Below are 16,611 nucleotides of genomic sequence, written 5' to 3'. Positions count from 1 at the left end.
TCACAACATGCAAAGTGCATTCATTTGAACTAAAAAAAAGCTGTTGAATATCACTGATGTTATACAGTAATACCTGTTGTAATGAGCCTGATTTTAGAATCATAGAATTAAGAACCATCAAGACTTAAAATCAAAATATTTTCATGACAAGAACTGCATTAAAAATCTGAGCACTTTGCAAGAATACAGTCCCAACTATATTTACGACTGCTTCTGTCCTTGTACCTGCTATCACAGCAAACATGCCTGACACTGAGCACTGTACCTAAGCACTCCTATGTCCCCTCTCTTGCTTGGTCACCCACTGTTTGGCTGCTCAGAAAAGCAGTCACCCAGTCATCTTCTCACATAAAATCACATGTGCTTTCAAGATAGGAATTGGTACAGCACAGCTGCCACCCAGGATTGCACAGGCCAGGAAGCAGAAGTGCTTAGTGTACAAGTCTTGTTATTTACCAGAAACATCTAAAAGCAATTCTCACATCTAAAAGCAAGGTTCATTCCCCCAGAGTAAGCAATAGGATTAGGTCAGAAGTGCCACACTACCTCTACCTGTAGGCAGCACACCAACACTGAATGACATCCTAGGAACCAGAAACAAGCACAGAAGGAATCAACCAAGATCTCTCATACCTTTCACAGTAATCAGTTTTTTAGACATTCGAAATCACCATTACTTAGCCCTGAAAAGGACTCAAATAGAAATATACTGGCAAATTCACATGAAAACTGCCCAAAATTAGGAACACATTAATTGGCATTCAGGTAAACCTGACAGGTATTCAGACTGGGGCAACACAAGGACAGTGGCAGGACTCCTACAGCTAGGGTATGAAGAGATACACCTGCAGGAGTCTTTGAAAAAATTCACAAAGGCAATTTCTGATTTCATAAGCAGAATTACTGCAATCTAAAGCATCAGATGCTTTGCATTTAAAGTCTATTATAGTGGTTAGCAGAAATAAAAATAGGCAAATGGTCACTCTTGCTGCCCAGCTAGTACATGTGAGTATTTATCCAGCTTTAAGCAAAGCTGCTCATCCCCTCCTCAGCCTCTTGTTTGAAAGGAGAGGAGAGACAGGAGAAAGACAACAACAGATCTGAACCAAATGCTGCAAAAGCCTTTTCTAGCACCTGTTACAACCTTCCTTTACTATTTCCTCTAGTGAAAGAGTAAGCTTATTAAATGTTTGTGCACAACATTTGTGTGGCATGACATTCATTCCTTAAAAGGGTAATATCCTTGAAAGAGAACTTCCTACCTAAAATACTTTTGTTCACATAAAGCAGTTCATAAAAAACATAAGAACTCTTCAGACAGGAGTTCTTGACAGAAAATGGCACAAAACCCAACAAAAGACTATGCCAAACCTTCCTGAACCTTTGGAAAACACTAAATTACAGTCTGATTTGCAGGAAGCAATTTGTTCTAATTCACAATAATATGGAAAATTTTTCTTGTTACTCATAAATACACTAAGTTGTATGCATGCACTCATATAAAATCCTCTTTTTTCTTATATTACTCTATTAAAACACAAATAAGAACATCATGAACTGACTACTTAAAAAGAATTTCATATTCATCCTTAAGTTGATATGATTCAACACTAGCTGATAATAGTTTGCTTCCTAGAGAGCAATTCTGAATATAATCCTCACCTTAAATTTTGCTAAATCTCAGTATCAGATTTACTGAACTCAATACACTAAAATGAAAGTAAGTATCAAATGAAATTGATTCAAAAGATAAAGACCTTGAGTTTCCACATGAGCAAATAAAAAGTGTAAAGGTGAGCCACTAAAGACTGTTAGTTAGATCTTCTGACTTCAAGTCTTACCATAGTTCTGCTGTCACAGAACAACAAACTTAAAAACTCAAATGGAAAAAAACAGCACTTGTCCATACAAACACATTCAACTGAACTACTACAACCCAGGTGAGGGGAAAAAAAAAAACCACTAAAGCACTGCTTCAGATCTGGACTAGCTTTACCACCTAAGCAAAGATTTCATTTAAATATACCCTCATCAAACACAAGACTTCTGTCTTCACCTTCAAAGTGTCCTTCACAATCTTGTCAACACACCTCATCTCCCATCTCAATCATTTCCTGGTCAAGACCAATTTCTGCTGCCAGCATTCTCTGGTGGCAGTGTCTAGCAGTTGTCAGGTAAGAATGTGTCTGCTATTCTGACAGTCACACTTGTGAGCTGTTCTCCACTGCCTCCACAAACTTATTATATTCCTTCACAACTTTCTTTGTAATACCTCCTGAAAGTGCTTAATTGTCTGTATGCTGATCTAAACTGCATGGCTTACCTGTGCCCCTCTAAGTGCTTCAACCTAACAGTCTTCCCAGTTCCATTATCAATTATCCCTAGAGTATAGAGAACTTCATACACATCTGCATATTTCTGGTGCATTATGTTCTGCTTAAAGGCAAGGACTCAAATGTGAAGCAGTAATATAAACTACACATTTCTCCTTGATCTCCTCATTTCCATCAGTTCCAAGACAAAAAAAACCCCACAGAATTCAAGGTTGAACATGAAGAATAGTTTTGTGGTTAGTTATAATGGCAGGAAGGTAAAGAAAACAGACACAGGCTTACAGGCTTGTCCTTCCCAATTTTCATTACTTGAATTTAAAGCCTCTGGTTTGGGCATGGAGATATCTTAGCACTGAGAGGAGAAGAGAAAAGAGCAAATAATTTCAAATATATTTAAAAAAAAATAAATAATTAGTGCAGAAGAGAAAATAGTTAAGAACAGTCAAATAGGACAAAGGAAGAAAACCTCTCAAGGAAAAACATAAATCAACACAGATTTTAAAAAGTGTTTTCAATTTTATGTGAAGCCCAGAGATTTAACATACACAGATAGGTAATGAGAAGAATATAAAATACTGGAACTTTAAGCACTTGCAAAAACAAAATATAGCACTCATGGAGAACAGTGCCAGGACAGTCAATCACTACAACTTAAATACAATTCAAGCAAACTTCAGAATCACATTAAACTGTTTAATAAGAGATTTTAAAATCACACCAACATATTTGAGAACATACTTAAAACTCAGTGCTGCTAAAGATTAAGTCAAGAGCAAAAAAAACAAGTCAGGCACAGTTGCATTAGGCTGGCAGACATCAAAAAGCAGTATGAAATACCTCATACCAGACAAATTTCTATTTCAAGAACTGACACTAACCAAAGTCATAACCAAGAGTGCACATACAAAGCATGTTCACTAGAACACCTCTTTACTCACTGTAAAGTTGATGCACTTCAGTTAATTTTCTTGTAAATTACCCACATTTAACATTTCAGTTTTAGAAGTAATAGTATCAGATGCAGAAAAAGAGAAAAATGAAGAAAAGCACAGAAGAAAGAGGGGAAAAGCAAAGATCTTCAAAATGTAAATATCACTAATTCTACAGAATTCTGGATTTTGTACATCCTTAAGTGAACTTACCAGTTATACAACAGTTCTGGTTAGAAAAAATTTTTGCATAAAACTAGAAGTTGAACCATTACAGTCTAATCCAAATTTAGATGAGGAGATGCTGCAATAAGCACAAACATAAAATAAAACCTAACTAAACTAACACTGAAGCTGAACTAACAATGACACAGTATCACAGTAAAACATATATATACAAAAACAGGCCAAAAAACTAGCAGGTTCAAAAACATGAGCCAAACCCTCTCTTCCTTTTTACAAAGTCTGTAGGATCCACAGGACAACAGCTTCAAACAATTTCATGTATTTTAATATTCATGTATCTTCAACAGAAACATTGTTTGAAATAGCACCTTTCCAAAGAAAACATATCTCACTTAGTTGAGGTCAAGAACTTTATTTTTTGCTCAGGTGAAATTATGCCTGTGCTCATTAGAGGTCTCACTTGAGGAAGGAAATATAGGGTCAAGCCAATCAATTTGAGAACTAAACTAAGTTTTTTTGCTAATTATGCTCTTCACTGACATGAAGTTCTTGGCAGAACAGCTCCAACTGGAGCTAAACTCACCAAAAGTTCATTTTACTACCATTTTCCACAGAAATACTTTATTTCACTCATATTTTTTATTCACTGATTACAAAATTTTTTATGACAATTGGTTTTCGCCAAGTACACTGCCATGCTTCAGACATTTTCAAAGAATAATTCAAAATATTAAATTCAACCTGTCAGCTTTTTAAACCATGTCCTCAGAAAACAGCATAAAACTGTTTTAGTCTACATTCTTGTTAGTCAAAGATAATCCTTTTATGGCACAGACCCAAATTTTACCCTCCTGAGCATACATACCAATGAATAATTTGTTCAAATGTCAGTTGCAATTTTCAAAACTCTTTTCTTGCCTCTGAATCTTAAACATCTGTAACAAATACTTGTTTTGAGAGTGCTTTACATTCATGACACTTGACCTTTTCATGTGTGCACCACAAAATTTAAGTTTCAAATACCACGCAAGCAGGAAATCTGATCATTTCAGCAGTAGCCATCTGCAAGGTCCAATATCAAATATTAGTTCTGGGTTGCACAAAAGTCATGGGCTACAAATCTTTTTCTGGAACTCATAATTAGTTGCAATTTGCTGCTTCCAAAAACACACTTCTCATGGAACATCTGGTCTCAGTAGCTTACCTTAACATTAGAAAAGTACTTAATATTTGGCTGGTGCATATCCACATATGCACACAGATTAAGTGAAACTACAGAATGCAAGCATGTCCTCTGTGCGTGGCTAGAACTAGAGATTTCTACTCCAGCAAAAAAAACCTCTTAGCTCTGTAACAGTAAAAGAACATATCAAGAAATCTCAAACAACAGGAAAGTGTTTTCCACTGCTCTTGCTGTGTTGTATCTAATTTTTGATGTTTAATGTTAACAGCTCACCAAGTACCCTACCAAACACTTGAGTTTTTCACAAACTGGAATTTTTGTTTGCATGATCCTTAATACAAGTGAAGCACTGTTGAAATCAATATGTGAACAAGGCTTTAAACAAACAAACAAGCAAAACAAACTTGTAAGCCTCTCTAGAATTAAAGCACCCTGCTGATTAAAAAAATACCCTTCAAGTTCAGCATTAACATAACCAAGTACTTTTGGTTAACTAAGTTAGACACATGACAAAAATTAAGGCACTGCCTCTTTCAGCTTCATTATGTCAGAAGGAAACTTTACCTGAGCCTGTGAAAACAGCCTAATGCACAAATTATTCTGAGCAACTAAAAGAAACAAAAAAATCCCTGAAGACCCTTACATACAAGAAGTCTTCCAAGTACACTCATGCAAAAGGTAAAGGTAAAAAAAAGGTAAAAAATTACTTAGACTCCAGGATCTTCAACGCATTCCTTCAACAATAACAACACAACTTTTGAAAAATGCCCAGTGTGCCACAAACAGCTGACTCAAGCAACCAGCACTGCCTCTTGGGAGACAGAAGCCAGAAGCATACAGGATGCTATATTGCTCTTGAAATCCATTTCTTCTCTAGGCATAGGAAAAATCTGACAGAGCACTATTAACTTGCTTTCACATCTGCAAGAACATAGCTACAGCTAATAAAGAGTTGAAATATAATCATAAAGGAAGATATTAGCCATAACAAGAAGATAAATATTAGCTGCTCAGAAAATAAAAGGGATCCCAAATTCATGTCAGATTCTTCAGAAGACTTTCTTGAAAGTGACCTATAGAAGGTCTTATTCTCATGAACATCACAATGTTGGAAAAGCATTCATCACATTCCTTACCTGAGCACCATCCTTCAACTTCAAGATGCATTCCATTGTATTGATAGTGATGACAACAGGTTCTGATCCCAATTTTGTCCATGGCACATGAATCCGAAGTTCATGAATATGCCCACTTAAAAAAGTAAATGGGAGTTTCAGCTCCTAACAACAACAAAGAATGCAGAATTAACTACTGAAACACATCAAAACTTCAGACACATTTGTAACTCAAAATAGTGATGTTTTATCAAAAAAGAAGTCAAAAGTTATTCTCCGTCCCCTCATCAGCAGAGTGCCACAGGACTTGGCATGCATCACAATATATCACAGTCAGTTGTTCAAAGGAGACACTTGGATTACTGTATCCTTGATAATCAAACATAGTTTAAAAACACCTCTCTCACATGTGAAGCTACATCAAAATGCTTTGCTATTCAAGGTACAAGTTGAAACAAACAAGGTGAAGGTAAATACTGAAACTGATATGCAACAACTATTATTGTGAAGAGTGCATATTTGGAAATAAACATTGACAATGCCAGAGCAAGGCAATTTCTTTTGAAATATTTTAGTGCTTAAGAGTTTTAAGAGCTCAGTTCCCTTAAGACTGGCCCCCTGTTGCCCCTTTCACATCAAACTGCTTAAGAAATACAAAGTTATTAAATTTTTCATTGGCAAAACCAGACTCCTGCACAGCAAGGTCTAATGTAGATGTCTCACTGATTTAAAAACTTGTGCAAATCAGTCCAGAGCTTCTAACAAACACCTGGGCACTCCATCCAGCACAGATCACAAGTCTGCAGGACAGCCTCAGTGAACCAGCTGCTGCTTACAGAAATTCTGAAGGAAATAAGGTGCCAAAGTTTACATTGGAAGTACACAACTAAGCAAATTGGTGTATCTATAATACAAAGTGTACAAAGTGCTGTCATTTCCCAGTACCTTCAGGTGTTCTCCTGCAAAAAATGAGTTCAACACTTCACCAACAAAAGGGTCAGGCTAGAGAGCTGATCCCAGGACTAGCAACCAAGATTTGGAATAATGAAAATAATTGTTTACTGTTAAATAAAGAATCAATATTTGATATATTACAACTTTAAGTCAGCATTCTCAATATTAAGTATTCTAATGCTCAGGTTTCAGGGATGGTTCCTCTTTTCACCTTTCTAATCCCATATTCTGGTATTTTTTGCAATCAGGTTTTAAAATTTTAATGGAGAAAAAAATAACACATTTTCACTTCAAGTTGCTTATAGTCTGGTGTTTTCATCATCATCTTAGATGTGGGAACTACAGGTGGAGTATGTTCTCAGGTTGAGAAATAAGTGAATCTAAGCAGGGAAACAGTTTTGATGAACCTAGTGACCATATAATCCAACTGCCTGACCAATTCAGGACTGACCAGAAGTCAAAATACGTTGTTAAGGGCATTTTCCAAATGCCTCTTACACACTGACAGGATTGGGATATCCTGTAGGAAGCCTGTTCCAGTGTTTGACCACCCTCAGTAAAGAAATGCTTCCTAATGTCCACTCTCAGTCTCCTGTGGTACAGCTCTGAACCATTCCCACTTCTCCTGTCCCTGAATACTGAAGGAAGAGCTCAGCATCTCCCTCTCCATGTCCTCTCCTCAGGAGGCTGTAGAGAGCTGTGAGGTCACCCCTCAGCTGACTTTTCTCCAAATGAAACAAGCCCAAAGTCCTTTCAAACAGGACACTGCCTCCAGCCCTTTCACCACCTTTGTTGCCCTCCCCTGGACACATTCTCATCCTTTGCCCTCACTCTCCAGCTGTGGGGCCCAGAGCAGCACCCCGAGCTCAAGGTGAGGCTGCACCAAGGCTGTGCAGTGTGATCACCCCTGTGACCAGCTGGTGAGGCTGAGCTTGATGCACCCCAGGAAGGGGTTTGTCCTCTGAACTGCCAGGGTGCATTGCTGACTCCTACTGAGCCTGCTGCTCATCAGTACACAGACTTGGGTCAACTCAGAAACACAAACCTATGCTCAGGATTCTGGAATTACCCTGGCAAGCCAGGCTTAAGCACCTTTGCCCCTTGAATCAGTTGAGGTATATACATCTCATTAAACTCAGAATTCCTATGAATGAATAAATGTCACACAGAGAAGTGAAACTCAGAAATCAAGCAGGCAAGTTGCTAGGGAATTTCAGACAAACATCTACCAGTGGATCCACAAAGCCTCTTTTCCTGCACTGCTTGACCCTAGACCTATCCCTGCTGTACAGAACTTCTATATGAATAAAATTTGGTGACAAGTGCATTCTGCATCTACTACTTGATATGTATTATAAAGTCTTAAAGTATGCCTACACAATATTTCTGTGAAGCTAGCTATTGTAATTTTTTTGCCTAAATATATTGAAATAAATATATTTATCAGTGATAAAATTCATGAATAATTTATATATAATCAAATCTTACTGATATGTTTCAAAAGCCCCTTAAAAAGTTTTATTTTCTTAAATAGTTACCATCTCCTAAGTTCAGAGTTGAAATAAACACCATTTACCCCTGTGACAGGCTTGCATCTTGAGAGAGTCTTTGAGATGACTAGAGGCAAGTCAACTATTCTTACCAATGCCTTCACCATCACAGCAACAACAGCTGCTAAGAGGACAATTTTAGGGAACACTTTCCCCCATTCTGCAGCTGATACCTCCTAAATCTTTCTACTGGTACTGTGACAAAAAGTTTATCCTGTATCCAGGAGCTAAAATGAAATTAGGAGGAAGAAACTACACAAAATCATAGCTCTATTTTTTTGCCAAATACAGCTTTCAGTTTGTAAATTGGTTTATAGGCCTTAATGAGTACTGATAAATAAAGTTAAAAAAAAAAAACACTCATACTAAAAAAACTCTTGACTTCTTTTTCAGCCATGCTTACACAAAGTCACATCTAATTTCAAGTCCCCATTCTAAGAGATGACAATTTCAGACTTTCTCATTAAAAGTTCAAAGAAAATTGTTAATTTGTTTTTACAAAGTGTTTTTTCTTCATCTCCTTCACTACTGCACTTCAGGATTTTAGCCAAAAGCCTCTCCTAAAAATTCAGCCCTAGGCTCACAAGCAACACAAACAAAATTTTTATCCAGACAGTTTTAGTTAAGACACTGAAAAGCAAATATTGGACTGTTTAGCTCCAGCTTAGATCTTCCTACATGATTAATCATACAATAAATTAAGTAATGGTTTTTGTCCCAGCAATTTTTTTGGTGGGGATGGGAGATTGAGGACACACATGAAGTGTGGCACAGAAATAAATTATAAAAAAACATGCAATCTAAAAAGGCATGACAAAGTAAGAGACAGTGCTTTCAGAGATCAAGGCAGCAAACTACCACTGTGAAGAATAACAGAAATAAATTCCCATTCTGGACTTGTGGATGCCTTCGTTTTTGTCACTCATCAATACCACAATGTCTATTTAGATCCTGACTTGTCTTTACTTCAAAAGGCATTCTAGAATAGACATTTTTCCACTATTTGCTGGATGGATTTAACACATTCTTACTTTTGTCTAGTTAACTACAAGATATTGAAAGAAACAGAAGCAAGAATTATTTCAAAATAAAGGTGATAAAAACAAATGCACAACATATTTAGAACATAACTTTTTCAAAGGAGATTTAGATATAAATGTTATCTGACATTAAGGAAACCAACAGCTAGGGCAGTTAGAATAAAGCAAATGTTGAGAACTCTTTGTTGTTCTATTCAGTAGATAATACAAATGTGTGCCAAATTAAGTAACTTATTCAGAACACAACACAACAAAGAAGATTTTTATTTCTCCCTGTTTCCTATGCAATCTTTCTCCTTCCATCAGTACTGCTTGAAATTGTTACTATTTCTTCTATACCCATGACTGTTTCAACTTTGCATTTTAGATTTTCCATTTAATGATATAAATCCTTCACAAAAATATATATGACTAAAACCAAACTTCTGGGCTTGACCCACAAATAACTGACTAACATGTAAGAATGCAGACTAGATGATCATAATTCCCCTTTGCCTAAAATCTCTCCTTGCTCTAAAACACAAGACTATTCTAAAAGCTGGGGTGATAAGCAAGTACTTGTTCTCCACATCACTGTTAACTCAAACACCTTTTCTTCACAGTCAAGGCTATATTTAACAAGTAACCAGTGGCACATAACAGAGACTTAAAATAAGGATATTTCAATGTTCCCATTTCCTTAAAATTATTTCAAGTACATTAGAATTTTTTCAAATTTCTTTCTATACAAATGCTTTTGGATAGGAAAGATCCACACCATCATAAAATTCAGTGATCTTTAGATCAAGGTATCCTTTGTCTTCCAAAGACTATTTAATCTTTCTCTACTACTTTTGCAAAACAGTTAAAAACTAATTATGGGAATATACACAAACAGTAAGAAGAGATTTCAATGTATGTTAACTTTTTGGCACCACTGTGTCAACACTTAGACTACACACAAGGTAGTTACCAAGTTCAAAAGCAGTTCTGTTACCTCTGGTACTACGGGGACTTCACACAAAACTTGACAAAATGCTTAAATCACTTTTCCAAAATAAGGCATTTGTTTCAAAATTTTATCACAAATTACTTTCCTGAAGTAGTTTTTGTGTAATGTGCATATTATATACAGATGGAAAATTTCTTGGGATGTTTAGTCTTCTTGTAATTGAATCATTCAGGAGAGGAAAAAATATCAAAATTTGATTAGATTTAATCTTCATTTAAAGATAATTATTATAAAATCAACTGGCTATTCAGAGAGTGACACAATTATCTACAAAAGCTACGCTGTACCTAGAAGATTCAAGCCAAGCAGAAACTAGTACTTGACTTCCACTACAGAACTGGTTTGTACAAAAAAAAGGGGGACAGAGAGAAGGACAGACCCTAAGAGTCATTACAATTACATTAAGCTTACTTTAATAAGAGCATAAAGCTTACATAAATATATGTAAAAAACACATGCAAAGTATTTTCAGGTACTGGAACATTCTCTTCACATTTGGCAAATTTTCTGTCAACAACTGTATTTCATCTGATTTCAAGAGGTATTGGTTCCAACTTGGTCACAAAAATTAATTAAAAGCTTCTATAAGATAAGCAGCAGTTTATGCTTTGTTCTCATCTGTCCTTTGGGATTCTGTTTAGTGGCTCACCACAGCACAACATGGGAACATTAACATCAGCTAAAGTGTATGGAGCAGGAAACACACACTTGTTTCCAAATCTGTTATAAAAATGATTCATCCAGGTAGTTTGGCACCTATGCTAACACTCCCAAAAAGCCGTGTATAACTTCACAGAAGATGGAATTCTCTGGAAATGTTTAAGTCTCTAGACAAATACATCCAGGATAGGTGGATTTGTATCTCAGATCCTGAAGCATGAAATTAAAGCTGTGTTCATGCCAGATAAGGAGCAAGGAACCATGTTGAGGATTGCAACCCAGGACAGAAGAGTGGTTCACAAGAGCAGAGCAGCTAAGGGAACTAACTTTGTGTATCATGAACCCATCAGGGAGAAAACGCAACTAAAATGGATATATACTGGTAAATTATAGAGATCAGCTTTTCAAGGGAGGTCTTGTCAGCTGCAAGGGCTTGGGGACTTTGCACTACCCACATACTGCTTCCTCAAAGAGTTCTGCTGAGGAGAAATAAACAGCATCCCCTCCACAAAAAAAAAAAAAAAAAGAGGAAGACACTCCAAATACAGTCTGTGGATCCAGACAAGTTCCAAAGAATAGAAACAGCCAATTGAAGATAACTACATTCCACAAATACCCAGCCAAATAATGTAAAAACAAAGAATCTGAGCTAAATTTTGCATCCATCACATATTCACATTCCCATTCAAATGGGCATGGGTACATATGGCAATATTTGCCACAAGAGCCATGACATTATCAGGCTGAGCTGGATATTTAGGAACACCACCAATGACAGCAGCAAAATTCTTATAGTGTCAGGTAACATAGCAAGTTTGATATATCCATCCTAAGTCACCATTTGTTATTACAACAAGCTTGCTCTCCACACAGCAGAGCACTGAAACAGCTTACCCAGATTGGAGCTTCCCACAAAACAGATTTCAAGACCCAGCTGAAATAAAACACAAACTGGTCTGACAATCTGGTGACAGCCCTGCTCAGAACAGGAGGTTGGACTAGATGATCTCCAAAACCTCTTTCTGATCAACCCTTCTTTGTACATATACATTTTAAAAGGCTGGCAGGGGAACACATGCTACAGAACATCAGCTGTATGGACAAGCTGCACCAATTAATTGACTTGAGGGAAAACACAGAGACTATGAAATACTTGAAGGAAAACAAGTAAGATTCTTCAAACAGCAGAAAGCAGGACAAGATCTCTTATAAGATTTATCTCTTCCTCCAGAACAGAATGGAGATTCCTAATTAACCATATGTATTTCTTTCACATTTTAAAGGTGCTCCCAATAGAGACATGCAGTCACTCCAGCCTATTCCAATGCCTCATAATGTGAAACATAAATGACATTTCCATTTATGCCATTTAAGTCTCCCAACATGCAATTTATTCAAATGCTTCTTGTCAGATCCAAGTAATTCTTCCCCTATCTTGTCTCACCTTATTTTAGTCAATGTTAAAAACACACTCCCCATATATTTTATTCTTCTTTCAAGGGATGTATTGCCTAAATTTCCTATTCTTTGCTGCATTTCTCTCAGCTCCTTCACTTGGTTGGGCTACATCTGGCCACAGGATTCCTGCTACACCATGCACAACAGAAAGCAGTATTATCAGTCTCACACACCCAAGCTGTGAACTCAGATATGCATAAAAGGAAACCATCCCTGTGCTAAGGTTTTACCACTGCATATTGACAGCAGGCTCCAAATTCTGTATCTAGTGTTTTACTTGGTCAACCCTGCTGTTTTAAGGTTAAGTTTTACTGAGTCTTTGATTTAATCCACAGAAACCAGATGCTCAAACCTATTCCTCAATTGCTCTTAAGTTTAGATGCAACTGGAACGATGAAATCTGAAGTTGAAAAACAATACAAAGAGCACAAATGGGCTTAGTATGCATAATCAAAAAGAGATCCCACTTTACTTCATGACTTTTTAACTTAGTTACTATATGTAATTATACTGGAAAGGGAATTCAATTAATGTTCCTACAGCAAAACAATTGTTGCTGAAATAAACGCATCCACAAAAAAGCCTCTTCACACTCCATAACTTACAGAATGTGTAAAGAATTACCATTCATTGCAAAACAAATGGCATGAAATTAAAGCAAGAATAACTAAATGCAGGGGGAAAAAATACTTGCATAAGAAGGAAACCAGCAAGTACTAAGTCATGATTTAGCTGTGCAGACCAATCTAAATTAATTCAGCCAACTTCCTTTAAATCAAAGACATGGACTGTAACTGCTATAAACATAACATACCTGTTCAAGCACATCCAACTTTAATTCAAGTTTACTAAGCACAACATCTCCTCCCCAGAGTGACAACTGCAGATCTGAAGGCTTCAAGTTCTTTATGTAGCGATTCACATAACTCATCAAAATAGGAGTTACATAGGACTCCAGCATTCTGGAAGATCTCTGTATTACAAGTCAAGCACTAGGAAAAGAGAACAAGAAATTGAGATGTCTGTTATATATCTCCAGTCAAATTTTCAATAATGCAACACTCCCCTTGTTTGAAAGTGTGAAAATAATTCTAAACATCATTTAGAGTCAGAGTTCCATGCAGTTGCATATAAAGATAAATTGTATAGAACATATACATATATGTGTATATATATGTATATATATATACATAGAATGTATATAGAATGTATATAGAACGATGTGTAGAACATCTATTTTCATTTACAAATTTTCAGGTTACATGTATATGTATTCACACGTACACACGTGTATGTGTGTGTGTATACACACACATATATGAACTAGAAACTGGGTTGTTCAACAGAAAAGCCAAACAAATAAATGAAGAAACAGAAAAGGTGATTGAGCAGTCATTATACTTTCAGACAGCATTTAAGTGACAGGAAAATTTCTTTTTGGAGTCATCAAAAGGATAAACTTTGATAACATCCTTTTAATATCCTTTTTTGAAGGGTAACTTCTAACTGATAAGATTCCACAGTAAAGTATCGCCTTAGATGCTCCTCGCCGGTCTCAGCACCGTGCACAAGGCAACCTTGCCAGTTTCGTGCCAGCCTTAACTCCAAGAAACCGACATCCTTCACGAACCGAGATAAGCTTAAATTAAAGTCTGCCATCACTCCCATCCCTCCCCACATCCTTTCCCAAACCCTCGCCGTCCTGCGGAGACCCTTCCCCGTCCCGTCACCGCCGCGGTTTCACCCGGATACCTTCACAAACCCGGGAATCCCGCGCCCGTACCTTCGGGACACATCCTCGCACGTCCCTCCCGCGGGCCCACGCCCCCTCAGGGCCCCTTTACCTGGCCCTGCACAGCGCCCCGAGGCTCCGCGCCCCCCCCGGGCCGGCCGGGCCGCGGGAGCGCCGCGCACGCAGCGCCTGGGGCAGCGCCTCCCGCCCGGCTCCACAGCTCGGGCGCTTCCGGGTTCCCCGGCGCATGCGCACTCCTCCGCCGGCCCTCGGCCGGAAGCGTTTGGCGCGAGCGCGGGGCGGGGCCAGGCGGGGCCCTGCGGGGCGGGGTTTCCGTGCCCGGCGTGCGGGGCCGTGGGACGCGGAATGTGGGAGACTGGGGAAAGGCTGCGAGGTCATCGCGTCCCACCTGTGACCGAACAGCACCCTGTCAGCTATACCATGGCACTGAGTGCCACGTGCAGTCTTTACTTAAATACCCTCAGGGACGGTGACTCCACCTTCCCGGGAAGTCCATTCCAGTGTCTAATCAGCCTTTATGTGAAGAAATTCCTCCTAACGTCCAACCTGAACATCTGTCACAGCTTGAGTCTATATCCCCATATTCTCTCAATTTTTTTCTGGGAGGAGGCGCCAATTCTCATCTAGCTACACTCTCCTTTCAGGCACTTGTCGGGAGCGATAAGATCATCCCTGAGCCTCCTCGTCTCCAGGATAAACACCCCGGCTCCCTCAGGCGCGCCTCATAGGACTTGTCCTCCAGACCCTTCAACAGCTCCATTGCCTTTCCTTGCAGGCTGACATGTTGGCATATAGGTGATCTGGGAAGGAGCTGAGCTCATTTTTGCCAGGGAGAAGCGCAGTGTGCAGTGCCTGTGGGTATGACTTTGATGTAGATAATTAATAACCTTTTACAAAGGCCTCTGATTTGAGTTTTAAAGGAAAGCCTGGGATATGCCTCTTGAGTTACCTATTCCTCCTGGAAATTTGAAATCCCATGCATTTAATCTGCAGTGTAGTTATGTGGCTGAAAACAGAAAAGACAGCACTCCACAGCATCTGAGAGTGTGAAGCTCGAACAGCGGGTGCTCGGGTAGGAGCCTACCCCTATAGCAGTACATGTGTTGAAATCTGGCTGAGCTAATCAAGGTCTGGAGGCCCCAAATCCTGCTGGATTACCTGTCTGTTCTGCCTCTGGTATACACAGGCTCAGTTAACCATGAATCAAACCTCATTTTGCATACACTATTGCCTCACTTGCTGTGCCATCTTCACTCATGAATCACAGCTCATAAGACAGTATTTCACCTCAGAGAGTCAAAGAAGCTTGGACTGCTTTTCTTCTTACAGTGGTCACCACTCCTAAAGCTCATATTTCAGGTTATTTATGACCATTCTTAATGGTATGTTAACCTGTGGCTAAGAGGTGGTAGTAGGCAGATGAGGGACAGAAAAATTTTAGCAGTGTCAATGGTCTTTAATAAAGTTGTGCTTCTGACTATTTATTGTGCAATTTCTCTAGGACTAACAAGAACTTGAAGAATTCATTTGCAGAACTGCTGTACCTTTCTGTCCCTCTGCTAGCGGGGTAGGAGTGCTGAATTTTACTGGTAACACTTTTCAGGAGTGTGCACTGCAAACCAGCTCAGAGAAATAATCAGTGCTAATGGAAACAATCTCATTTATAGCATAGCCTCCCCATAGAGTTGCATTGACACAAGAGAGGGATGTGGCAACTCCTAAGTGTAATGTTGAAGCACACCCTAAGCCTGCATCAAAAGCCTTTATTTCAACAGAAAAACATTCCTCTGTTTCTTTATCCAGTATGTTATTACTTTTGAATGACATATCCAATCAGTGCTGGAATGTTTTCTGAAAGTTCAGAATTAAGGACAACGCCCTATTTTGGTGAAAAATCAGTAAATGAGAAGAAGAGTAGGGGAAAATCATAGTGCTCCTGGCAGCTGCCTGGCAGACCTAGCAGCTGAGAACAGCTCTGTAATTTTCCTGGCAGCTATTAGCATTTCATGATAACTACCTCCATCTCAGTTCTAGTTCAAGTATGTTGACACCCTGAATAATTTATTTCCTACAGTAGGAAAAAAAATAGAAAAAAAAAAATTGAAGGGATCACACAGGAATAAATCTTTGAAGGAAAGGAGATAAATAGGTGGCATGAAACAAGAGTAACTGGAGAGGGTTATAAAGCTCCCTGATGTACAGAGGGATACAAGCTGAGTACATGGGGAATTTGCAGGTAGTAGGCAGGTGATGTACAGTAATGAACTTGGGCATACTACAGCAACAAAGGCATGTCTGCTGGAAATGTCAGCCCCTTGAGCTAGTCCCATTTAGTCAGTATTTCAACACTTTAGTGAAACATGCAGGATAGGTATAATTAAAATTGCAAATCTAGTGGTATGTGAATCTTGTACAATCATATAACTTGAGCAATTGTGAATGCCTGAAAAGCTAACAAA

At 38.4% G+C, this 16,611-nt stretch overlaps 1 protein-coding gene across 11 annotated transcripts in view; it reads right to left on the bottom strand.

The window, feature by feature from the left end:
- VPS13B (vacuolar protein sorting 13 homolog B) overlaps window positions 1-14,390 on the bottom strand; it is a 425,465-nt gene extending 411,075 nt beyond the window's left edge. For 8 of the 11 annotated variants that reach the window (XM_079302474.1, XM_079302464.1, XM_079302476.1 and 5 more), the window contains exons 1-3: window positions 14,183-14,390; window positions 13,214-13,391; window positions 5,768-5,911 (exon numbers count right to left, since the gene is read on the bottom strand). In XM_079302474.1, coding sequence (XP_079158600.1) covers window positions 5,768-5,911; window positions 13,214-13,360 — 291 coding nt within the window. In that variant the 5' untranslated portion in view covers window positions 13,361-13,391; window positions 14,183-14,390. Of the gene's footprint in view, window positions 1-4,313; window positions 4,511-5,767; window positions 5,912-13,213; window positions 13,392-14,151 lie in introns of those variants that run through there. The other 3 variants (XM_079302470.1, XM_079302469.1, XM_079302465.1) reach the window with 3 other exon arrangements.
- Window positions 14,391-16,611: the final 2,221 nt, after the last annotated feature.

This window comes from Erithacus rubecula, assembly GCF_903797595.1.
Source record: "Erithacus rubecula genome assembly, chromosome: 3".
Classification (NCBI taxonomy): Eukaryota; Metazoa; Chordata; class Aves; order Passeriformes; family Muscicapidae; genus Erithacus; species Erithacus rubecula.
Note: the sequence above shows the minus strand (reverse complement) of the source record. Positions and strands in the feature narration are given on the sequence as shown.